The sequence below is a fragment of the Podarcis muralis genome, chromosome 9, assembly GCF_964188315.1.
Source record: "Podarcis muralis chromosome 9, rPodMur119.hap1.1, whole genome shotgun sequence".
Lineage (NCBI taxonomy): Eukaryota > Metazoa > Chordata > Lepidosauria > Squamata > Lacertidae > Podarcis > Podarcis muralis.
The window spans coordinates 60328822-60353780 of record NC_135663.1 but is presented as its reverse complement, the minus strand read 5'-3'; the positions used below and the strand labels follow the sequence as shown (position 1 = coordinate 60353780).

Genomic DNA, 24959 nt, shown 5'->3' with positions numbered 1-24959 from the left:
GTTACATTAAATTACAAACCTATTATTTCTTTCTGCTGGTGGTGTATTGGCCTTTCATAGCAGTGGGAGAGTTTCTCCGGTCTCTATTCTACCTGAGTTAATCAGTCACAGAAAAAATAAATCAATCACTTTTCTTTGCGTTAAAAGTTTATTGTGATACCGTTTGTTGAAATAAGGGAGAGCGGGCACATGGATGACAGCAGCAGTCTGCTGATAGACAACCCTTGGCTATTTCAAAAGGACCATGGTAGACATTCATTGCGGGGGAAAGATTCACCATCATGATACCACCCTCCTAAACTATGTTCCTCAGCTCATATCCACCACCTTCGCACTTGGGGCCTAGCAGCATTTCCTACATTAAATTCAGCCATGAGGTATTGTGCTTTGCTGATTCCGAGTTGTCGACCCATTGCTCAAAAGAGGGTGAATATCACATGAGAAATATGTAAAATAACTAAGCAAGTATTAGACATTGGCCCTACTAAACATCTTCCAAGACAACAATGCCCATTTACACCACAAAGCACTCATAACCCACCTACTTTCAGCAGCCAGAAACACCATAACCAGACACTGGAGAGACCTGTCAGGAGTAAGCATGGACCAATGGTACCAAATAGTATGGGAAACAGCCCTACTAGAAAAATTAACCAATAAACTAAAACTGACACGGGGACAAACAGAAGAAGACGCCTTTACCCCGGTATGGCTCCCCTTTAGCACTTACACAGCCCAACAAGACAATGACAATAATCCACCAACAGAATACAAATCAATATGGCTAACCTGATCCAAAACACTCACCCACCCTACTCACATTTGAAAACAAAGACCACCACAGCCAACCACAAACAAACAGCCACACCCTAGGCCAACCCCAACCTCTCTCACCACCAAAGGAACACAAGTGAACAGCACAAGCAACGCTGACACCAAACCCTACATACATTAAGCATAATAGAAACATCGCCACCCGACCCCACCCCCACCCATCTTCCCCTTCTCCACCCCTTTTTTTTCTCCCCCTAATGTCTCAACAAATTAAAACGGATTTGTAAAAATGTTACATGGAAAAAATATGAGAGACATCACACATACTTTTGTAAAACAAGAAAATCTTTAATAAAAAAAAAAGAGGGTGAATATTCATTTTTAAAACTGAAGCTCTGAACTTATGAAGTAATTTTAAAATCTGTCTGGGTGTCTCTGAAATCTTACACACGGGTGCAACTTGAGCAGCTGTCCCTTGAGGGTTCTTGAAGGAGATGATCTTGACATGGTGCCAAAGCAGGCAGTCTCCATTGGCTTCAGAAGCTGCATTGTCCTGGCACCTGACTCAGAAGAAGACACTAAGCCTGGCAGAAAGTTTTGGTAGTCCAAGTGCTTAACTACTTCAGGGAAGAGAGGGAATGAAAGACTTCTTTGACTCCCCATCTTCTGCTGGACATGTAAGGAGCTGACATTCATTGGCATTCAAGGATCATGGCATCCATTGACAGACATTTTAAACCATGCCCACCCAAGACTGAGGAAAAACGAGCCTTCACGCAATAGATCATGTCCCTGTATTGGAAGCCAAAACCATTAGAACACATTCTCCATAAGAAATGTGATTATATGTCATAGAATCCTGGAATTGTAGAGTTGGAAAAGGACCCCAAGCATCATCTATTTTAGCCCTCTGTAAAGCAGGGGTCAAACCAGCCACCATGGCATTATATCAGCACCATGCTCTAACCAACTGAGTTATCCAAAACCTGTGTTTGAAGCTTTAGGCTAAAATCCTAATCCCATTTACCTGAATTCAGTAGGATTTACTCCTCAGAGCATCTAAGGTAACAAGCATCCAACACAAATGCACTGTATCAGGGGAAAATTCTTTGCAAAAATGTCTGTACAGTGGTACCTTGGTTCTCGAACTTAATCCATTCTGGGAGTCCATTCAACTCCCAAAACTGTTTGAAAACCAAGGCGCTGCTTCCGATTGGCTGCAGGAGCTTCCTGCACTCAAGTGGAAACCATGTCAGACGTTCAGCTTCCAAAAAAAAGTTTGCAAACCGGAACCCTTACTTACAGGTTTGCAGCATTCAGGAGCCAATTTGTTCGGGAGCCAAGCCATTTGAGAACCAAGGTACCACTGTATTAGGAGAAATTTGCACAAGGATGCAGATGAATTTTCGTTAGGACTAAAAAAAATCTCAAACAGACGTGGAGAGCTGTGAATAATATTGGAAAAATTAGATACTGTACTGTGAAAAACTGAAATTAACAGATACACCTATCCCGATCCCATTAAGTTCACCGGGACCTACACCCAGGTAATTGTGTATAGGATTGCAGTATAATTCACCATTACAGTTCACAACACTCAATATGAAAAAAAGATCTTTGGTTGTGCCTAGGCAAACAAAGTCGCTCCATACTGATAGGAAGACAATCTAACCTTGATCATTCTCAAGAGCAAATCATGCTATGAACTGAGAAATAAATGTATCCCTGGGAGTTACATGATAGGAACAGAAAAAAATATAGTGCTACCCCGTTTTCTGAGAAGTACAAGGGCAACATTATAGGTTTTGCTTTATTTTGTATGACAAGCACTGGAGATGTATGTTTGGTGTGTGTGTGTGTGTGTGTGTGTGTGCGTGTGTGCGTGTGTGTGTGTGTGCGCGCGCTTTGTAATAGCTATTTCATTTGCATGTATTCAGGCAGACCATACTGGAAGCAAGCAGACCCTGAAAGGAGGTAGCACAATCACAAATCCTGCATTTGATCCCAAAGAACAATTGTGGCTCATGGATGCTTCTTGTTTAGTTAACTCAGCTGAAACTCTCAGCTGTTTGTCAGATGCTAGAGAACACAGGGTGGTGGGTACACTCATCTTTTAAACCTAGGTGTTCCCAGGTAATTTAGAAAATTAGGGCCCTTCCAGGCTTTATTTCTGCAGGTGTATGCTGCAACATGTTGCTAAGGCAATAAAAGACCTCATATGGTCTCCAATAATATAACGTGAGCCTACTGGAGTGAGAGTTATCCAGGAATATAAGCCACAAAGTCAATTTATCCCTCACCCACATACACTTTTCGCTTTTAAAATTGTGCTCACTTATTATGTGATTGGGTCAGATCTGGGTTTAAACAGCTGAGTCTATCATCACGCTTACCCTTTGTCCTGCTCTTTCCAGGCAGAGGTCTGTATTTGAATGCTCCATATCTGAGTGGGTTTTGTCTTTTTTGGTTTCTTTGCCCTGAGCTTTCCCTGTGAATACTTGCTCTTTAAAGCTGAATCAGAGCAAATGTCAAATCAACGTTTTCCGCATGTGCTCCGATTGAGCTTTAAAGAGTGGGGTTTCATGGGGCAAGTTCTGAATCAAAAAAAGGGGGTACTCTGAAACACGGGATGCGGGTGGTGCTGTGGGTTAAACCACAGAGCCTAGGTCTTGCCGATAAGAAGGTCGGCGGTTCGAATCCCCACGACGGGGTGAGCTCCCGTTGCCCGGTCCCTGCTCCTGCCAACCTAGCAGTTCGAAAGCACGTCAAAGTGCAAGTAGAAAAATAGGTACCGCTCCGGTGGAAAGGTAAATGGCGTTTCCATGCACTGCTCTGGTTCGCCAGAAGCGGCTTAGTCATGCTGGCCACATGACCTGGAAGCTGTATGCCGGCTCCCTCGGCCAATAAAGCGAGATGAGCGCCGCAACCCCAGAGTCAGCCACGACTGGACCTGATGGTCAGGGGTCCCTTTACCTTTACCTTACTCTGAAACACAGAGCTTTAAATACAATGCTTAGAAAGAGACCTTCACCCCCTGCAGCAAGTGTGGATAAGCCCTGAGCCATTATGTGTAGTTGTGAGCCTGACTTTGTCTCCAAATTTACACTGCTATTCTTTTATAACCTTCACCTCCTGCAACACACAAACACTAGTTAGAGATCCCAGTCTTACAGGTAAATTTTCGATTACACTAAACAAGAAATCATTCCTCCAGCAGCAACTATACTACTACTTTTTTGGAGAGCCAATTCTCCAATTCTTATTCATTAGCAATTTAGATTGAAAATATTAATCGAAGCAGATGTGTTTTTCCCCCTAACCTGGAATGTAGGATATTTGCTCTGGAAATATTCCCTTTAAAAAACAACAACAGCAGAGCAATTTGTCAACACTTTTAAACTCTGAAATCAAATGGGAGGAGTGTCAAATCGAACTAAGAGATGCTTTTAAAACAACAATCATTAAAAAGCCGCTTACAAGTATTCAGCATAGGCTGGAAATATTACGTACCCAGGAATGTTTCCATCAGGATTTCTTTCCAAAGAAAAGCCATTCCTTCACTATATATTTCTCTTCCTTTGCTGTCTACAACTTGTTATACCAATCCCAGGCAACTGAGAAAAGACTTTCCTCAAGATGGATTTAAGTTTTTATGGAGGCTAATGTCAGAGCTAGAGTGTTAGACCTGCCCTAGCCAATCCACACCTGTTGTAAAACTGCTTATTGTGGGACGGACCCAAAAGCACCTGAGCCCAACAGCAACATCTAGTGTCAAAGAAAGGAGATGCTTCTGGCGATTCCCTGTGAATGCCAAGGAGCGGCCACATTTGGCACACTTTAGATGCTTTTGAACGATGGTGCCTGAGGAGACTCTTGAGAGTCCAATGGGCTGCAAGAAGATCAAACCGATCCATTCTTAAGGAAATCAGCCCTGAGTGCTCACTGGAAGGACAGATCCTGAAGCTGAGGCTCCAATACTTTGGCCACCTCATGAGAAGAGAAGACTCCCTGGAAAAGACCCTGATGCTGGGAAAGATGGAGGGCACAAGGAGAAGGGGACGACAGAGGACGAGACGGTTGGACAGTGTTCTCGAAGCTACCAGCATGCGTTTGACCAAACTGCGGGAGGCAGAGGAAGACAGGAGTGCCTGGCATGCTCTGGTCCATGGGGTCACGAAGAGTCGGACACGACTAAACGACTAAACAACAACAAGAACTCAGAACATGAATGGAGCTACACACCTTCTGCGTTTTTTTACTGCCAATTCCTTTGAGACGAACTGCCAATTTACTTTATTTTCATGCAGGCCCCACCCATGTATAAACTCAGTCATGTTGTTTTATTACATTGCAGGGGTGAGAGTTTTTTTTTTCCTCAGCTTGTCAGGCAATGGAATTTTCCCTCTCTCTTTTCCTACAAGCCGATTTGGCATTGTTTCTATGAGAAACGGAAAGCTCAGTGCCTCCAAGTGTCCTTATTTTCCAGGGACAGTCTTGGATTTACAGAAGCCGTCCCGGTTTCTGATTTGATCCCGGAATGTCCTGCTTTTCCTTAAAGGTAAAGGGACCCCTGACCAATGAAGACATACCCTCCAACATTTCTCCAATGAAAATAGGGATGGCCCATTCCATATGGATAATTTTACTATTTATACCCCACACATCTTATTGGGTTGGCCTAGCCACTCTGGGCAGCTTCCAACAGATACTGTAGAGAAACATAATAAAACATTAAACATTTTTTAAAAAACCCTTCCCTATGCAGGATTGCCTTCAGATGGCTCGGGGGTCAGATAACTCCAACCGTCCAACATTTCTCCAATGAAAATAGGGATGTCCCAAGGAAAAGTGGGACATTCTGGGATCAAATCAGAAACCGGGACAGCTTCTCTAAATCAGGAACATCCCTGGAAAATAGGGACACTTGGAGGGTCTGTGAGGAGGATAGTTACCATCTAACAGTATCACCCAGGCACCTCCACCGGCTTCAGCATAAAACATCTGGAGGGCACCAGGTTGAAAAAGGCTGCCCTGTCCAGGATGAAATACAACATGCCTTGCTCCCAGAAAAATGTGCCTAGGATTGCTAACTAGAAGTTCATTTAATTACCTTGTTTGCTTACTAAAGTATTGTCATAAATTTTAGGGGCCAGAGTCTCTGGGTGCAAATCACCCATCAATCCTGGATTTAGTAAAAGTTTGATTAAACTGTACCAAACATGGAAATCCATGGTCTCGGCTTAGGCTAACAAGCCAGGCCAGCCGGGCAGATTGTGGGCTGTGTGCAAAAGACCACTTTAAAACATTGCAAGGTCACTTTTTCTCGTTGCGTTTCAAAACAGATTTGCCGTCCACTGTACACATCCACAGTTTGCTGTGTACTGAAGCTGCCCAGCCTGTCTCTGCCCCTGGAAATAAACTTCACATCCTTTGTACATGCACGCAGGTGTTTATTTAGTGTTTCAACTATACACACTTTGGATTTACTGCACGGAGAGTAAGCTCATGAAGTTATGAAGTCTGTTTGAAGCTGGCCTGGGGAAAAGCACATTAAAATGCAGTATTTCAGGAGAAACTGCAAGATGCCTGTGCACCGAGGGCAATGCTGCGTGTACATGGATTGAAAATACAGGGATGGGAGCACACTGGAGGCAGGGTAAAGGGCAATGTGTACACAGACTCGGTGTCAATGTGAATGCATGAAATATGTATAAGTCATTGTTTTGGCAGATACCTATCTGAGCAAGGGAAAAAACGCTTGTTGTAGCATGTTTGAGTAAAGCTGGCAATACGTACTATGTCCCCTCAGGATCAGATTTTATAAGTTGATTTATAATCAGATTAAGTCACGTGGCAGTCACAAATGAGGAAAACACAGTGGCAAGCTCTGAGGCGCGCCCTGTATCTATCTAGCTGTTCAGGCTGTTATAACAGGCACATTCAGAGCTGATTTCAGTGTTTGACATAGTCTGCTTCTAGTAGCCTTCGAGTACTTATAGCTTGTAAATGTATCTAAAACAGAAATTAAAGCTTTTTGTAAGATAAAGGAAGTCAAAGTCCACTCTCAATGTCAATAGGTTTGCATTACTTCCTCATTTCTGGCCCATCACTTATTGCCAGAAGAATGAAGTACCAGTAATTAGCAAAATGTACTGTGGGGATGTTCTCCATTGCCCTAGTCTGCAATCATTTTGCCCCAGAAGCCAGGAGGTTTTGTGTCTGTTTTGGGTTTTTTGTGGGGGTTTTTTTGTTTTGTTTTGTTTTGTTTTTTTGCAGTTTTACCACTTGCCTGCTTGCTCCTTATTTTTTCCCCTTTCACCCTGCAGTGACATTGACACTTCACATAATAACCCCTTAAATATGCCACGTCATAACAATCTAAGGATTGCTTCGTGATTTTAAGAGGCTACAGCTCACTCAGCTACAAACCTATGTAAACACATTACTGTTACTCAGGAGACAAGGAATTAAAATGAGTTTTCGTTTTAACAAATGTACTGTCATGAAAATACATATTCTCTGTGCAGCTACAATGCATTTCTATATAGGACCTGCCTTCCCAAACTGTGTTCAGATTTCTTACAAATCATGTAAGACACCCAGTCCACCCAAGAGCCTGTGCAAACATTCCAGACCCTCCAAGTGTCCCTATTTTCGGGTGGACAGTCCCAGATTTACAGATGCCATCCCAGTTTCCGATCTGATCCCAGAATGTCCCACCTTTCATCAGAGAAATGTTGGAGGGTGTCTGTGACCCCCTGAACCAATGAGATAAGTAACTAAACAACCTTTAGAAGACATCTGAAGGTAGCTCTGTATAGGGAAGTGTGGGTCATTTGTCAGGAAAAATAAGGTGGTGGCCAGTCATTAATCCCGTACCCCTCAACTGTCCTGGTAAAACCTGGACATGATGTTTTCTCACACAAGAGCACGGTGTTCATTTTGGGAGCTGAGAACTCGCCCTGAAAAAAGCACTTTTTCGGGACTGAAATCTCATGCCGCACCCTCAACACAGGACGTTAGCCTGGCCTATACTTTAACACTTGCTGGACCCAGGGGTTAGGATGATCTTGCATACAGAGTACTTCCTCCCCCCACCCCTAAAAACCCCCGACATCATAACACTACTATAGTTGCCAAATGTCACTTGAAAATATGCAATTTACGCACTGTTTCAGCAGGGCAAAATGTGAGCTGAGCCACAAGCTTTTACTCCAGTCTTTTCAACCAGCTAATGGCAGGAAGTTCATGTTGGCAATTCTGACGTTATTTTTATCTATTAAAAAAAATCTGGTATCTCTGTTTTATTTTGTTGTTGCTGCTGCTGCTATGTGCTGTTTTTGCTGCTGTTTTATTGAGAGGACTACTTGTCATTTTCTTGTATGCTTTTAAATTAAGCTGCCTCGAGTTTGGTTTTCCCCCCATTCTAAGGTGGGATAAAAATGGGGTAATAAATATACAGTACATGTGTATGCATTATATGAACTGGCAGCCAGGAGGTGGCAGTAAAGCATAATAGGAATTGCCTTTTCTGAACTGAAAACCAGTGAACCTCCATCGGTGCTAGTGATAAATCAAATATGAGGAGTGGCATGTGCTTTGCTCAGTGGTGAAGAAAAGAGCTCTGCCTGTTATTCCCAGCATCACGATGCTATTGCTAAGAATTAGGCTTGCTAATTATAGTTTCCTATAGAGGTATTTGGGACGCGGGTGGCGCTGTGGGTAAAAGCCTCAGCGCCTAGGGCTTGCTGATCGAAAGGTCGGCGGTTCGAATCCCCGCGGCAGGGTGCGCTTCCGTTGCTCGGTCCCAGCGCCTGCCAACCTAGCAGTTCGAAAGCACCCTTGGGTGCAAGTAGATAAATAGGGACCACTTACTGGCGGGAAGGTAAACGGTGTTTCCGTGTGCTGCGCTGGCTCGCCAGATGCAGCTGTGTCACGCTGGCCATGTGACCCGGAAGTGTCTCCAGACAGCGCTGGCCCTCGGCCTCTTAAGTGAGATGGGCGCACAACCCCAGAGTCTGTCAAGACTGCCCGTACGGGCAGGGGTACCTTTACCTTATTATAGAGGTATTTATGCTTGGTGTGCATGTCATGAGAAGAAAAATGTCGCAAAGGGAGAGAAGAAAAAACTGAAGGGGAAAACAATCGCAGGCCAAAAATATAGGACTATGTAATTCAAGGATGGCAAACTTGTGGTCTTCCAGACTTTGTTTGACTCCAAGCCCCATCAGCCCCAGCTAGCACAGACAATGGTCAGGGATGATAGGATTTGTAGTTCAGCAATGTCCAGAGCCTACAGATTCTCCATCCCTGATGTGTTCTGTTGAAACCAAACCAAGTCTAATGAGGAACGATAGAGAGAGTTGGGTACGTTTAGACCAGGCATCCCCAACCTGCGGTCCTCCAGATGTTTTGGCCTACAACTCCCATGATCCCTAGCTAACAGGACCGGTGGTCAGGGATGATGGGAATTGTAGTCCAAAACATCTGGAGGGCTGTATGTTGGGGATGCCTGGTTTAGACTGTAAAAGAGTAGGCCGAGAGGAGATATGATAGGCATTGTCAAATATTTCAAGGGCTGTCATGTGTGCAAGAAGGAGCAAGCTTGTTTTCTTCTGCTCCAGAGGGTAGGACCCGTAGCAATGGATTCAAGTTACAAGAAAGGAGATTCTGTCTAAACACCAGGAAGAACCTTCCGACAGTAGGAGCTGTTAAGACAGTGGAATGGACTCCCTTGGAAGGTGGTAGACTCTCCTTCCTTGGAGGTTTTCAAGCAGAGACTGGATGGCCATCTGTCATGGATGTTTTTGTTGAGATTTCTGCATTTCAGGGGATTGGACCAGATGACCCTTAGAACCCCCCAACTCTACAATTCTATGATTCTACAAAATCAGCATTTAATAAGTTTGTGTCTGTGCTAGCTAAATGCACCCGAGTACTTACTTATCTGCAATAGTATACTTTTTTTGGCAGTGCTCCATCAGCTATAAAGCTCTTTCCCAGACAAGAGCTATTCATGGCACAGGGCACTAGAAAACACCTTTCACACCCTTTCGGACTGCAGTGAAAACATCAGAGTTTATTTCTGAGTAAATATGCATAGGATCAGGCAGCATGTCTATTGATGGGAAGACAGTACTATACCTTTGCAAGATTTGCTTCAGGGAGTGGAGCACAAGGCCAGCAGCTGCGCCAGTATTTGCTCTCTTGGATTATTAGCACTCCAGATTTGCCTGTAACTAAGGGAGAAATCAGGCTAAAGGCAAAACCAAACAAGTCAGGCGGACTAAGGTGTGTTTTTGTTTTCAAAAGGTTTGCACGCACTAAAGTTTGGAAGCCTTTCTCTGTATGTTTGCATAACTCCCCACCCCGCATCAAATTTCCTTTCAGCTGCCTACGAATTTCCCCTTCTGGAATAAGATTCCCTTCCCTATTTGTCATCAAAAAAATGAGTTTAAATCTTTAAAACGCAAAATGATCAATGCAATCGTCAGGGCTGAAACACAGCTACGCAGCCTCAGTAAGTTCTCCCAACTAGACAACATCAAGAAGAACTTTCTGTCAGTAAGAGCTATTGGACCCTGGAATAGATTCCCACGAGGTGGCAGACTCTCCTTTCTTGGAGGTTTTTAAGCAGAGATTGGATGGCCATCTGTCATGGACGCTTTAGCTGAGATTCCTGCATTGCAGGGGGTTGGACTAGATGACCCTCAGAGTCCCTTCCAACTCTATTCTATTATTCCATTAAATCAGCATCTAATAAGTTTGTGTCTGTGGTAGCTACATGCACCCAATAACCTTCTTATTTGAAATACAGACACACCTCGGGTTGAAGTGGGTTCGGGATAAGTATTTTCGGGTTGCGCGCTGCGGTGACCCAGAACTAACTGAGCGTATTACTTCCGGGTTTCATCACTCGCGCATGCGCAGACGGTCAAAATATCACGCACATGCGCAGAAGCGGCAAAGTGTGACCCGCGCATGCACAGACGCAGGTTGTGTTTGCTTCTGGATGCAAACAGGGCTCCGGAACGGATCCCGGTCACATCCAGAGGTATCCTTTTTTTTTTACTGTTTTATACTTTTTTCTTTTTTTGCAGCGCTCCAGCAGCTATAAAGCTCTTTCCTGGGGTGGAGCTATTCAGGGCACAGGGCACCAGAACCCACCCTCAAGGTCCCTTCCAACTAGGGTTGCCACCTTTGTTCTGGCAAAATACAGGACAGACCTTGGAGGTTGAGGGGGGATGATTTTATTATTATTGTTGTTGTTGTTTTATTTTTGTTCATCTGGTGCTGAAGTGGCTTCAGAGCAATCCATTACCATCTATTGCAGCCTCACAGGATGGCCCCTCTGGGATTGGTCACATGAACACACAGGCACACAAAGTTGTAAATTCATCTGAGCTTGGCTACACAGATACATGACTTTGTTTTGCACCTTTCAATCACATGCATTTCGATAACTTGGGAGGGAGAGGGAGAGGGAGAGGGAGAGGGAGAGGGAGGGAGGGAGAGAAAGAAAGAAAGAAAGAAAGAAAGAAAGAAAGAAAGAAAGAAAGAAAAGCAGACTGACTCAGCTATACAGCTGCAAATAAAACGTTTTAGGTGTGTTTCAAGTGCAATATACAATGTGACATTAGATGGCGATGGTAAGCCTTATGGAAAATTCAATGTGTTTTTAAAAATGCTTTTTTTAAAAAAGCATTTTCAGAACGGCTTTTATATGTGTGTAGATTCCACCCTGAAGTACATAACAAAACTGTAACATTTTCCATTGAAAGTAGGGTTGCCATATTATTATTTTTTGAAAACCCCTGAATTGTTGAGCTTCTTTTAGGAAAACCCCAAAATTAGTGAGATTTTAAAAAGATTTCACAATCGACGCTTGCCAAAGATCTAATACGAAGTGCTGCCTTTAGGAAATTGCCCCAGACATCAATTCTGCCTTTGAAATCCCATTTAATGGCAGCTCTTGTCCTAAATGTGACAGTTCCATGATGCCCTCATGCAGTTACAGATAGATACACTGAAACAGAAGTTGCCAGATCCTTCTATATAGTGAGAAGGTGGGGAGGGGTATTACTCAGAAGGGTGGTGGGAATGGGTGATTGGCAGATAGCTGTGATTTCAGTGTATCTGAAGAAGTGTGCATGCACACGAAAGCTCATACCAAGAACTAACTTAGTTGGTCTTTAAGGTGCTACTGGAAGGAATTTTTTTTGTTTTGCCCTCATGCATGTTCACTTCATCAACTCTGGCCCTCTTTGAAAAAAGTTTGGGCACCCCTGTACTAGGGAGTAAATCCCAATGAACCTAACAAGGGATACCTCAGGAAAATCCTAAAAAAACGCTCAACAGCTGACAGTTTTGGTGGTTTCCTTAAAAAAAAATGCTCAACAATTGTGGTGGTTTCCTTACATTGCTTGCGCAAAGAACGGTTCTTCAGATTCTGAATTTTGACTTCTTCTTAAAAAGAAGTTTGACAACTTTGTGATGTTTTGAAACGTGGCAACCATTGGCCAAGTTTTGGTTGGTTTCTGTGAGGGGGAGAGAGAAAGCGCTCGAGAATTGCGGCCGTTTCCTTAAAAAACAAAAAAACCCCGACAACTTTGCTTTTTTGCAATATAAACGCCCTATTCCGAGCAGGCTCTGAGAGAAGCGTTGCGCGTGGCCATTTGAGGGGAGCCCGTCGCAGGAGGCGGGCGATGGCGTTGGAGACGCGCTGTGAGAGGAACGAGGCGCGGAGAGAAGCAGCCCCACGGAGTTTTTCCCTCGGTCCGGTCCGCTTTTCTCCTCCGGGCGCGGAGGTGGGAAAAGCTCCGCCTTCGGACGACATGGTTACCTAACAGGCGGGCGCCAAAGAGCGCGCGCAGGGGCCGGACGAGGGAGGCGCCTGGGCCGGGAAGGACGGAGCAGCCCCGGGGCAGAGGCGCGGCGAGGAAGAGGGCGAAGGGGGCGAGCGAAGGGCCTTGGCGGGTAAGGCTGCTGGGGGCGCCGGCGGGGTGGGCGCGGGAGAGAAGGGGCTGGGCTGCAGCGCTGGGCTTCCGAGCCCCCCCCCCCCCCGGCCAGGCTCTTTTGGATAATCATGTTTTATTCGTTTTCAATTGCAATCCAATCATAGCCTCATTAGAACACCACCAGTTTTTATAACGCAGTTATTCACACCAATCGTTCAAATGCCGAATTATAGAATTTAGATAAGGTAGGGGGGGGGGTCACGTGCTAGAATTTCAAAAAAATCTTGATTGAAAGTTCCATAAAGGACACAATTCTGTGTGCGCTAAGCATGGCGAGACGTAAATAAAAGAGAAAGAGGACCCGTGGAGAAGGGAAAATAAAGGGGAGGGAGCGGGGGAAACCCAAAACTGCATATTTTATAAGGTGTTTTTTTCCCTTCACCAGATCTTAACCTATTACAGTATTTGTAAGAAAGGATTCCAAATATCATTGAATTTGTCCGTGGCAAGTCTGCGTTTATGTGCAAGTTGTTCATATGTTGCAAGTTTGTAGAAGTCTTCTATCCAATCGTAGAAGGGAGCCACATTTTTATTTTTACAATTCCCCGAATGTCCCACTTTTCCTTAGGATGTCCCTATTTTCACCAGAGACGTGTTGGAGGCTATGGAGTTATCCAACACTCCTGGCCATCCTGTATAGGGAAGTTTTTTTAAATTTATAATTAAATTTTAAAATAAGAAGTTTTGGGGTTTTTTTTAATATATGTTGTGCTGGGCCTATTTTCATCGGAGAAATGTTGAAGGGTATGCATCTTGTAATTTCTTGTTATTTTCATTACTTAATTTCTGAAACAAGAGGTGCCCAGCTGCAAATTTGTCACATTGACACCACATCCATCTTCAGGGAACTTGGAGTTGTTAGTGTGCATTGCGTAATGTACACATATTGACTGGAAACAGGGTTGCAAATATTTTCTGACTCCCACCCCCCAAAAATTATTATTCTGTATGTTCCAGGCTGCATTAAAATGTAGTATTATAATATTTGGGGGCGGGGCATGACCCTTGGCTCGAATTAAGCTTTATTGTACAGGTTGGGTTTTAGATGAATTATAACTCATCATTTCTATTGTGTAAGCAGGTGGGGGTATGACTGTATGCATTTACTATTTGCGAAAATTCAGCCACATTCCCACGGAGCAGTTGAATTGTAGAATTGGAAAGGACCCAGAGAATCATCTGGTCCAATCCCCTGCAATGCAGGAATATGCAGCCATCCCATTCGAGAATCGAACCTGCAACCTTTGCGTTATCAGGTCCACACTCTAACCAACTGGCTCACATTGGCTTACAAAATCAAAATGTGCTACAGTTACGCTTTCCAATGTCATAATAAAGGTGCAATAACGGGGGGATACATTTTTCATTGGCTGTAACTGTCTCTTCTGATTTCCTTTGGTAGGAGGGCCATTGCCAAGGGGTCAAAAACACACGCCTTGCGTGCGGATGGTCCTAGATTTAACACCTTTCACTTTCCAGTTAAAAATGGATCTCATACAATGGAGCTGGGAAGGGAAATCATGGAATGCTGCTGTCAATAAGAGTAGACTGTACTAAACTGATGGACCAATAGTCTCTAAGACAGCTTAACATGCCAATATGGTAAAAATTAGACGTTTGTGAGGTTGCTTTTGAAATGCACGTTGCATTCTTCTTATAACTGGACTTTTGTTGTAGGAAACTCACATTTTACCGGGGATCATATTTGCTGGCAACACTATCAGGAGCTATGACTTCTGCCCCAAGTGATGATAAAGTCCAGGCCTCTTCGGTAGGACAAAAGAACCAGGTTTGTTCTTTCTGTTTGGAATTATTATTATTATTATTATTATTATTATTATTATTATTATACATTCTAGCAGAGGCAAATCTGATGTAGTCTTGATTATCACGTGGAAACAGAAGGGGCTCTGCACTTCAACCTTTCCCTTTTCTAGTGTAAAAAGTGCTCCGCATAATGCAGGTCTAAGGATAAGGAGGAGGCAGGATAGCTTTGCCTATCATGGAAAGTCAAAGATCCCACAAACCCTGGGGAGATTAAATAGGATTCATCTTAATTTTATGCTGCTAGCAGTTAAAGAACCGTAGATAACGATGCTCATATCTTACCTTGCACATATTTTTGGCTCAAAGTAAATAGATGGAAACATAATCTGCACCTGCTAAGGGAAAGGGGAAGATGGAATTATGTAGCATCTGAACAAAAAGGGACTTTTAAAAGAAACTCTTTAAAGCAGGGGTGACGGTGGGAGTCTGTGGGTTTCCTGATGTTGTTGAACTGTCAGCCCCAGCTAGCACTGTCAGTGCTAAAGGATGGTTGTAGAGTTGGGGATCCCAGGGGTCATCTAGTCCAGCCCCCTGCAGTGAGGGAATCTGAACTGAAGCATAGATGACAGGTGGCCATCCAACTTCTGCTTAGAAAGCTCCAAGAAAGGACACCTGAAGGACCACACATTTCTCCTCCATTATTAGCACCATTCATTTCTGCTGCATTTTAAACTTCATAGCACCTGTAAATTGCACATTAATCACAAACAAGCACATTATAGTCAGAGTGCGCCATCGAGTTTTAAAGCTTGATCATTTCATTTTGACATTGCATTGCATGTATTGCTAACGACAATGGTAGGATTTTTCTAACCTTTTTTTGCTATCTGGAAAAGTGAAATGTTTTCCTCTCTGTTTATTTTTTAAACTTTTTTGTTGAATTAAAAAAAAAATGGAAACCAAAGATAATGAAATGAATGGCAGACTATAGATGCTTTATTCTCTTAAGGAATGAGAGGGTAAACCATATTTTTCTTATAAACGTGTTCATGTTTTTATTTTAAGAGCCCGCTCCCATGTCCAATCTCAAATCTTAATTCTGATGAATTTGTAGAGATTCGTCGTCAATGTAAAGAGGAAAGCTTCTGGTACAGAGGTAGGTCTATTTGGTTTTAATGCAATGCAAAATATAATTGTATTGGTTTTTTGTTGCAGGGTGTTGTCTACCTTACAGCATTTGTTTCAGTTGTTTTATATTTTGTTTGAGAATTACCACTACTAGGCCTGCTACTAGGCCTACTACTACTAGGCCTACTACTAGGCCCATAACACCCTTCTGTTCCACAGCATTTGAATCCAAAACCTGCTGGTTTTCTTACCGGTAACATTAAGCAGACGTGAGAAAGATCATTTTCAATGGCTGCATTCAGAGGTAGTAATAAATGATGGCTTATTGTCATTAGAATAAGCCTAGGCCACCCTTGGGCTTGTGCTTGGGCTGTTCCACTCTCATTTTAAACTCTGCAGATACACCATTCAAAAATTTGCAGCCATTTTAGACTAACCACTGTTTAGCATTACATATGAGGCCTAAATTGTAGTTAACCTGCACTGTGGTTTATCGAAACAAGCCAGCTTCCTAAACCAAGGTTTGAACTTAACTTGTTTCAGTGAACCATAGTTTGTTTATTGCTTCATTTTTTATTTATTAAAAAAGCCCTGAAAGTGGTTAATAATAATAATAATAATAATAATATTTATACCCCACCCATCTGGCTGGGTTTCCCCAGCCACTCTGAACGGCTTCCAACAAAAGATTAAAAATACATTAAAACATCAGTTATTAAAAACTTCCCTAAATAGGGCTGCCTTCTAAACTCAGATAGTTGTTTATTTCTTTGACATATGATGGGAGGGCGTTCCCCAGGGCGGGCACCACTACTGAGAAAGCCCTCTGCCTGGTTCCCTGTAACTTCACTTCTCGCAGTGAGGGAACCACCAGAAGGCCCTCAGAGCTGCACCTCAGTGTCTGGGCTGAACGATGGAGGTGGAGACGCTCCTTCAGGTATACTGGGCTGAGGCCATTTAGGGCTTTAAAGATCAGCACCAACACTTTGAATTGTGCTCGGAAACGTACTGTGAGCCAATATGGGTCTTTCATGACTGGTGTTATGTGGTCTCGGCGGCCGCTCCCAGTCACCGGTCTAGCTGCCGCATTCTGGATTAGTTGTAGTTTTTGAGTCATCTTCAAAGTAGCCCCATGTAGAGTGCATTGCAGTAGTCCAAGTGGGAGATAACTAGAGCGTGCATCACTCTGGTGAGACACTCCGCGGGCAGGTAGGGTCTCAGCCTGCGTACCAAATGGAACTGGTAGACAGCTGCCCTGGACACAGAATTGACTTGCGCCTCCATGGACAGCTGTGAGTCCAAAATGACTCCCAGGCTGTGCACCTGCTCCTTCAGGGGCACAGTTGCTCCATTCAGGAATAGGGAGCACCCCACACCCACCCACCCCCTGTCCCCCAAAAACAGTACTTCTGTCTTGTCAGGATTCAATTTCAATCCGTTAGCCGCCATCCACCCTCCAGGCACTCACACAGGACCTTCACCACCTTCACTGGTTCCGATATGAAAGAGAGGTAGAGCTGGGTATCATCCGCATACTGATGAACACCCAGCCCAAACCCCCTGATGATCTCTCCCAGTGGCTTCGTGTAGATGTTAAAAAGTGTGGGGGAGAGGACAGAGCCCTGAGGCACCCCACAAGTGCCTCAGGGGTCTGAACGCTTATCCCCCAACACCACTTTCTGGACATGGCCTAGGAGGAAGGAGCAGAACCACTGTATAACAGTGCCCCCTGCTCCTCTGAACAGTCCAGAAGAATGTTACGCTCGATGGTATCAAAGGCCGCTGAGAGATCCAGCAGAACTAGGAAGCAGCTTTCACCTTTGTCCCTAGCCCACCGGAGATCATCAACCAGCACGACCAACGCAGTTTCCGTCTTTACAAAAAGAAGTTAAGAATTACTTCAGTTTGTCCAGGTTCAGACAGAACACTAAATTGCAGTTATTTAAAAGTGGAAATTAAAAACTGCTTCTCCTTGTAGCTGTGCTAGGAGTGCATGAGCTCAATGTTTATCGTTATATCTGACCACAGTCAGTGGCCATGTTTTCATAATCATAATCTCAGTTAAATGACTTGAGATATGATCAAGGCCTTTGGCCATAGTCTGAAGGTTGTAGATCCTGGCTTGTCTTGATGCTGATAAGCCTAGTTTCCTGGTTCAGATGACATGGGAAATTATAATTAATCGGAGCCTTACTACAAAGGGAGGCTGCATGTGTGGGCAAAAGACTTGTTCATTTCTCAGCATAATAAGCTGAGATATGGTGTACGAACTTGACTGAAATCTTGGAGTCTATCGGGCTTGTAACATCCGTTTGCTGCTTCACTTGTGGTTTGTGAAGAATCTGATCTTAAAAGTTGTTTTTCTTTAGTCCACAAATGTAACATTCGAATGATCTTGTGTGAGCATGTATGATGGTAAATGTTTTTATGGGCTATTGATTTTATGGACTTTTTGTTGTTGCAAAGCTGACGATTTCTTTGTTCCTTCCATTGCCCACCCAGGCTACAGCCCACCTAAGTCTGCACATGGGTGTCTTCTCTATGTGTTAAAGATGCATATCTGGAACCACAGGTGTATTGTGCTCATCTAGCCCCTTGAACTACATCAGGGGTCTCTCACTGTTTTGGGGCTACAACTCCCATCATCCCTAGCTAGCAAGACCAGTGGTCAAGGATGATGGGAATGGTAGTCCAAAAACAGCAGGAGACCCAAGTTTGGGAAACACTGAACTAGATGGATACATGTCACCAATTTGTTGCACAGTGGTGCTCAAAACTAGAGTTGCAGCAAGCCTATTGTACTTATTTAACAGATATTAAATGTGGAGGCCGCCAGTAAACACAGAAAATGAAAATATTAACTGTATAGCAGTACAGAGTATAAAACCCAGTATTCGGCGAAGTCAGCACCTCAGAATTCCAGCTTCAGATTTTCTAATTTGCTCTTTTCATTATTATTTTTTAGAACAAGCGAAATAGTTGTTAAGACCACATTTTAACGGCACTATGTAGGGTGGGCAGGAGATACATCTGAATTTATGCAAAGGCTATAATTGCTTGTTTCACTGTATGCAGCTCTTCCTCTGTCACTGGGAAGTATGCTGATCACTCAAGGATTACTTGCCAATGGTAAGTGGTTTTTTTCTTTCTTCAATGTAAAAATAAACAAACACACGGACAGTTTTTAGCGCCACCAGCCAATCACTGCTAAAGCTTGGTAAATGCTGAGGGAAAAACCCAGAATAGATCTTGTGATGGAAATCTCAGCCTGGGTGCTGTTTCAACTCTTAGGTCTCAATGTATTCAACAGGTGATGTGAAATATATGGTGGCTCTTACACATTGTGTAGAGGCGAGCCTAAACACTGGGTACATTTCTCTGTTGTATGTATGTTCAACAATGGCTTCCTGATTAAGAGTGCTTTTATGTATTTATCAATGGCTGCTAGCCATGATAGCTGTGGTCCACTATCATGGTCAGGGACAGTAATGCTCCGGTATAACAATTGCTGGAAACTGCCAAGTGGGAGAGTCAAAACAAAAAAATTCCTTCCAGTAGCACCTTAAAGACCAACTAAGTTAGTTCTTGGTATGAGCTTTCGTGTGCATGCACACTTCTTCAGATACACTGAAACAGAAGTTGCCAGATTCTTCTATATGGTGGGGAGGGGTATTACTCAGAAGGGTGGTGGGAATGGGTGATTGGCAGATGGCTGTGATGAGCCTGTTGACGACTCTTAACGACTGCAATAAGAGCAATAAGAGTCGTCAACAGGCTCATCACAGCCATCTGCCAATCACCCATTCCCACCACCCTTCTGAGTAATACCCCTCCCCACCTTCTCACTATATAGAAGAATCTGGCAACTTCTGTTTCAGTGTATCTGAAGAAGTGTGCATGCACACGAAAGCTCATACCAAGAACTAACTTAGTTGGTCTTTAAGGTGCTACTGGAAGGAATTTTTTTGTTTTGAGTATGGCAGACCAACACGGCTACCTATCTGTAAGTGGGAGAGTGTTATTGTGCTCAGGTCCTGCTTGTGGGTTTCCTAACAAGCATCTGGTTGGCCCTTGTGAGAACAGGATGCTGGAGTAGATGGGCCATTGGCTTGATACAGCCAGATGTTCTTGCATTTAGGTGTTCCCCTAAAATATAATGTGGGGTTGGTTGGGTTGTTGTTTTTTGCAAGACTTGTGAAATGTGCTGCCTTGGCTGAGCATGGTGGCATGGTTAATTTAATGCCATGGAAAACAGGTTAGGAAGTAAGCTTTATTACGGGGTAAAAATAGTCTTCACATTTTTGTATATAATTATAATTATAACTGGAAATTATACTGGGAGCACTTGGTATGTTTAAAGCGGGAAGTATAACAACAACAATAACTTTGTTGTGTCATCAAATGATGGTCTAAAAGGCTTTTCCTAATAACTGCATTTTATTCCAGGTGTTCTCAAACCAAGCCCTAAATTTGGATCACTCCCTAAATTGGCAAGTAAGTCCAAAAACTCTTTGTAAAGTTTAAGCAGAAAAGGTGAGAACTGGCCATTGTAATTATGCTGGAATGCTGCCATGCTCGCATGATAAGTTTGGGCATGTGTGGAATCTAGTATAGCTTCTGGCTTTCCGAGTGTCAGTTTTCAGCATTTAAATTAAAGCCGTTTTGTAGACCTCATGACTGCAGAGAAAGCTTTGGAATCATGTGGTTGTTTCTGAAGGTTCTGTATTAGGCTGTAACTTTATACTGATCACTTTTATATAGTATGTAATCATTAATTACTATAGTTAGGGTTTTATCAAAATAATAGAGCAGGAAGGATATTCAAGTCCAATCCTGCTGCGACTCGGGAACATCTGCTTAAGTAAACCTGTGCAGACCACACCTTGGTACACAACTGAAATGTTACTGTGGAGTTAGGGTGTCGCTCCTAGAAGCTGTCAATGTGCAACGGCTTCAACTGGCTGGCAAAACCAGGTAAGGGTAGCCGATGGGTCTCAAACCCTGGTGAGTTTGGGACTTTCCCCTGCATGTGAACACAGGCTCCCGTGGATTGAGAAGCATACCTTCTGGAGGAGAAAAGGCCAAGGAAAATATCCTACGCAATCCAGAGTGGAGTCCCTAAGACGGTTGGATGGCACCTGTTATGCCACCTCCTGGCAACTCTTACAGCCAAGCTGGTGGCAAACATATTGCTCTGCTTTCCTTTGGACCACATCAGTGAGGCCAAGAGGCAGCCTAGGGCCTCCATACACACTGCTCATGCTTGCACCCCATAGGCTATTTCGGTGCTGGCAATGCAGTGGTTTGGCTTCACCCGCAGAGGCACACTCCATTGTTTCCCAAGGCAGATGGATGCTAACAGAGTAGGGAGCCCCAGGCCTGTGGGCTAAATGCAGGCCTCCAGGACTCTCGCCAGGCCATTCCCCTCATTGGGCCCTGCTCTACACCCTCCTCTTGCTTGGCTGGAAAGTGTCTGGAGGGAGGATGGGCAGGTGTGGGGTTATGTAGGTTTGGAAGGAAATGTCTGGATTTGTGTGGCTGGAATATGGCTTGCGGAACAAATCTTGAGTCATGCCCACTTGGTTGCCTGTGGACCCATGCAACCCCCGGAAAGTGAGAGAAAGTGGCTCAGGTTGAAAAAGAATCTTCACTTCTGCTGGAGGGTCACTATCGCTAGGTGACTGAAGCAAGTGAGCAAGTGGAAGCCAGTGCTACTGCAGTGGAAAACAAATAACATGTCATGGACTGGTTGGACACACAGTAATGGTGGGGAGGAAACAGCTGGGGAGCCACCAAGGGAAGAAGGCTCAGAGCCCAGGGATTGGTGGTGGAACAATGAGTGGTCAGAGGGAGAAGACTGGGAGGTGGAGGTATCAGAAGGGGAAGGGGTAAGAGGGCTTAGTGAGCTGGGTGAGTCTGTGGCCAAGAGAAGTCCAGAATCAGAGGCAGAAACCGATACAGGAGTTCCACAAACTTCCACTGTACAAGTAAACTAGATCTCTCTGCCATTTGGTGTCCCCAACTTGGTACCAACCATCTGGTCTATGGGTGAACATATTGAGACCCTCCTTTGTAACAGAACGTGTGCTGCCTGCTGCTGTCTGCAAGGAGCCGTGGATTGTGACTTTAATCATTCACTGATATTAAAAGAGTAATAGAGTAGGCTATTTTAAACTCGTCACCAAACACAAGGGAGCATCCTCAGTGAAGCGGTATCTCGTTCTGGGCTTCCTGCTTTCCCAGATCAGTGTGGATTAGCAAGGCAAAATACCTGATCTGGAGAATGCTTTTCAAAGCCTGTACTACTTTATACCTGATTGCTACGTATGACAACAATTTGATCTCTCTCTGCAGTTGCTGGTGCCCTGGGCTATGGTATTGGGACAATGTCATACATAAGAACCTGTCAGAAGAAGTTTGAAAGCGCTGGTCTTAAACCGTTTGGTCCCGGATGGAAAAGGTCTGTTTGGAATAAATACAGACAAGTGACTCTTGGGTTGTATCAAGGAACCTTGTGATAAGAACGCTGTCCAAAAACCACTTTTCTAGGTCACAAGGGCTCTACAAAAATCTCAATGATTTCCCATTTCCTCTGCACATCTGAACTAGAGGGGGTGGGAAGCCCTCCAAAACAGCTTTGGAAGTGCAGTGAGGAATATTGCCTACTCTCTCCCCTCCTATTAGTGGGAGTATCCATTGGATCAAAGGCCCTTCAATTCACAGAAAGGAACAGAACTGCCTATCTGCACCACGCTAGAATTGTGACCATGTCTTATCAATTTATACCAAGCACTTTATCCTTCTGCACGTAGCTAGATCATGCGCAAATTACTGTGTGGATAACAGGGCAGCTGACATTTTTGCTGCATTGGGACCCAGGGTGGAGGTGGAAGTGTCAGGTGCAAAGCCCCATGTGAAGATCTCTTGATTTGGGAAGAATCTTGTGTAACGTTAACTCCCCCCCCCCTTCTCCTAATGTTTTAGGCACTGTCCTCATGTCTGCAACGAATGCAAAGCTAAGTTTGAATCAAGTGCATCAGAAAAGCCAGAGCCTTCTGCTTCTTAAATCAGGTACACACGTCTTTGTAGTTTTAACAAGATTTTGGTTGCTTTTTGAAATATATCAGTATCTTGGAAATCAGTCACTATAAACAATGGAAAGAGTTGTGATCTTGGTTACTGCCACATCAGGTTTAGTAAGAGGTAAAAAACTTGACTATTGTTGGCATCTTGGTTGTAGGGTGGTGGGCAGGTCACAAATAGCACTTGATTCTCCTTCCCATATTATTAAATGTGCTTATTTTCATCTCTCCATTTTATTCCCTTCCCACGCTGCTTGCCTATTTGTATTTTCTTGGCTAGCTCTGAGGGATTATGACTCACTATGTTAATGATAAAATAAAAACAGAGGGGTAAACTCCTCCTTGGCTTTCACTGCCAAGTATTCTCTCTGACTTTAGTCTCAGTTTAACAGCAGATTTAGACAAAACAGAAGTGAGGCTGGTAGGTGCTGTCACTTCCCTGCTCATTAATATGGTGGAGTTTTTATCATTAAAAGAGAATTGTGCTGCATCTGTGGCCAGCGTTTCAAGTCTCTTCCAAAACGGCATTCTAAATGTGGCACTTCTTCAGCAACAACTGCAGCTGCTGCTTTAACACAATACATGAAGATTAGCTTAGAATATGGCCCAGGGTATATGGTCTGAAGGGACATGACTCTACCATCTTGCTAGAGCTAAGTCAGTCTAGGTCTGGTTGGTGCCTTCATGGGAGACCACCTGGGAACTAAATATAGGATACCTTGGGTTCCAGGAGGAAAGAGAGGTGGTAGATAAATGTAAAAAGGAATTTAAATAATTTAATATCAAAAACCAAGGTGCAGCTTCCGATTGGCTGCAGGAGCTTCCTGCACTCAATCGGAAGCTGCGTTGGACGTTCGGCATCCGAAAAGCGTTTGCAAACCAGAACACTCACTTCCGGGTTTGCGGCGTTCAGGAGCCGATTTGTTCAGGAGCCAAGCCATTCCAACTACCAAGGAACCACTGTACATTGTTTGCTTCACCTACAGTCATTTAGGTAGTTTTCAAAACCAAGAGTGTTGTATGGCAGCTTGGTCTGTTAATTTAAGTCACCAGAAGTACATTTAGCAAAATGCTACATTTATTAGATTAACCAGTTTATGTATTTTTGAACCATAGGCTGCACTGTGTTTTACTACTTGAAGTCCATTAGCTCAACTACTACTGCTTGACTGGGGTGGGGGGTGGGAATCCCCAACATTAAGCTATGTCACACCTTGTCCTCCAAACCTATATTCTCACCTCAAAGGGGCTGAATCCCTTTAACCAATACTTATTTATTTCAGATAATGTGGAAGAAAGCCTTTTGTAATGGTACCTGTTCTACACGACGACTGCAATTCTGAAAAACCTGCTTTCATTCAAAACTCTTTGTACGTTTAACATGACTTTTTTTTAAAAAATAAAAGTTACTTTGATGTTTCGTTTGTCACAAGTTCTGGAACACAAAACTGAAGATGAAAGCTAGAGGCCGTGACAACTTGCAACAGCATCATTGTCACTGCAGTGCTTAAAGATAGTTCCTCTGCTTTCAGGTTTGCACCTTAGCAGTGCAGTTCAGAGTATTTGTCAAACAGCAAAACTTGATAAGAGGTTTGAGCTTATTCAGCATATGTTCTGTAATGGAAGTATATGAGTTGTCAAATTGAATCCATTACAGTGGTACCTTGGTTCTCAAACTTAATCCATTCTAGGAGTCCGTTCCAAAACCAAGGCACACTTTCCCATAGAAAGTAATGCAAAACGGATTAATCAGTTCCAGACTTTTAAAAACAACTCCTAAAACAGCAATTCAACATGAATTTTACTATCTAACGAGACCATTGATCCATAAAATGAAAGCAATAATCAATGTACTGTACTATAAAATAAATAAGACAGTATTGTAGATGATAAAAATTAAAATTATTATTTTTTCTTACATGCACTGATAGTCATTGTTTGGATGGGGGGCTTTTATCCATTACTGCAGTCACACAATCAATCAGTAGCTGAACTGGGTTCCACACAGTCACAAAAACAAATTAACCGAAGAAGCCTCAAAAATAAAAACACAACATAAATAGCAAAAACAAAAGCATCAAACTTAATCCATTCTGGAAGTCCATTTGACTTCTGAAATGTTCAAAAACCAAGCCACAGCTTCTGATTGGTGCAGGCACCCTGGAAACAATAGCTGATAGCTGCATCAGAT

At 43.6% G+C, this 24959-nt stretch overlaps 2 protein-coding genes across 5 annotated transcripts in view; one reads left to right on the top strand and one right to left on the bottom strand.

The window, feature by feature from the left end:
• CWH43 (cell wall biogenesis 43 C-terminal homolog) overlaps window positions 1-4441 on the bottom strand; it is a 32847-nt gene extending 28406 nt beyond the window's left edge. For 2 of the 3 annotated variants that reach the window (XR_013394277.1, XM_077934364.1), the window contains exon 1: window positions 4285-4441. Coding sequence is in view for 1 of the 3 variants with exons in the window: in XM_077934364.1 (XP_077790490.1) it covers window positions 4285-4327 (43 nt within the window). In the remaining 2 variants the exon portion in view is untranslated. Of the gene's footprint in view, window positions 1-19; window positions 93-4284 lie in introns of all 3 variants that reach the window. The other variant, XM_077934365.1, reaches the window with a different exon arrangement.
• Window positions 4442-12499: 8058 nt separating this feature from the next.
• Window positions 12500-24188, top strand: LOC114604169 (OCIA domain-containing protein 2-like). 2 transcript variants are annotated; one of them, XM_077934369.1, is made up of 8 exons: window positions 12500-12750; window positions 14469-14580; window positions 15624-15714; window positions 18762-18815; window positions 20133-20180; window positions 22041-22146; window positions 22671-22757; window positions 24052-24188. In XM_077934369.1, exons 2-7 carry the CDS (start codon window positions 14521-14523, stop codon window positions 22750-22752), a joined length of 441 nt encoding a protein of 146 aa, XP_077790495.1. In that variant the 5' UTR covers window positions 12500-12750; window positions 14469-14520; the 3' UTR covers window positions 22753-22757; window positions 24052-24188. The 2 variants fall into 2 exon arrangements, with proteins under 2 accessions (XP_077790495.1, XP_077790494.1); XM_077934368.1 differs by lacking the exon at window positions 12500-12750 and adding an exon at window positions 13236-13276.
• The last annotated feature ends 771 nt before the right edge of the window (window positions 24189-24959 follow it).

Bases quoted from the DNA above. Each gene is read 5' to 3' on its own strand.
- LOC114604169 (XM_077934368.1), top strand. From the start codon at position 13,251: ATGTGCAAGTTGTTCATATGTTGCAA. The intron at 13,277-14,468 runs GTTTGTAGAAGT...CTTTTGTTGTAG, and splicing joins AAGTTGTTCATATGTTGCAA to GAAACTCACATTTTACCGGG. The intron at 22,147-22,670 runs GTCTGTTTGGAA...CTAATGTTTTAG, and splicing joins TTTGGTCCCGGATGGAAAAG to GCACTGTCCTCATGTCTGCA.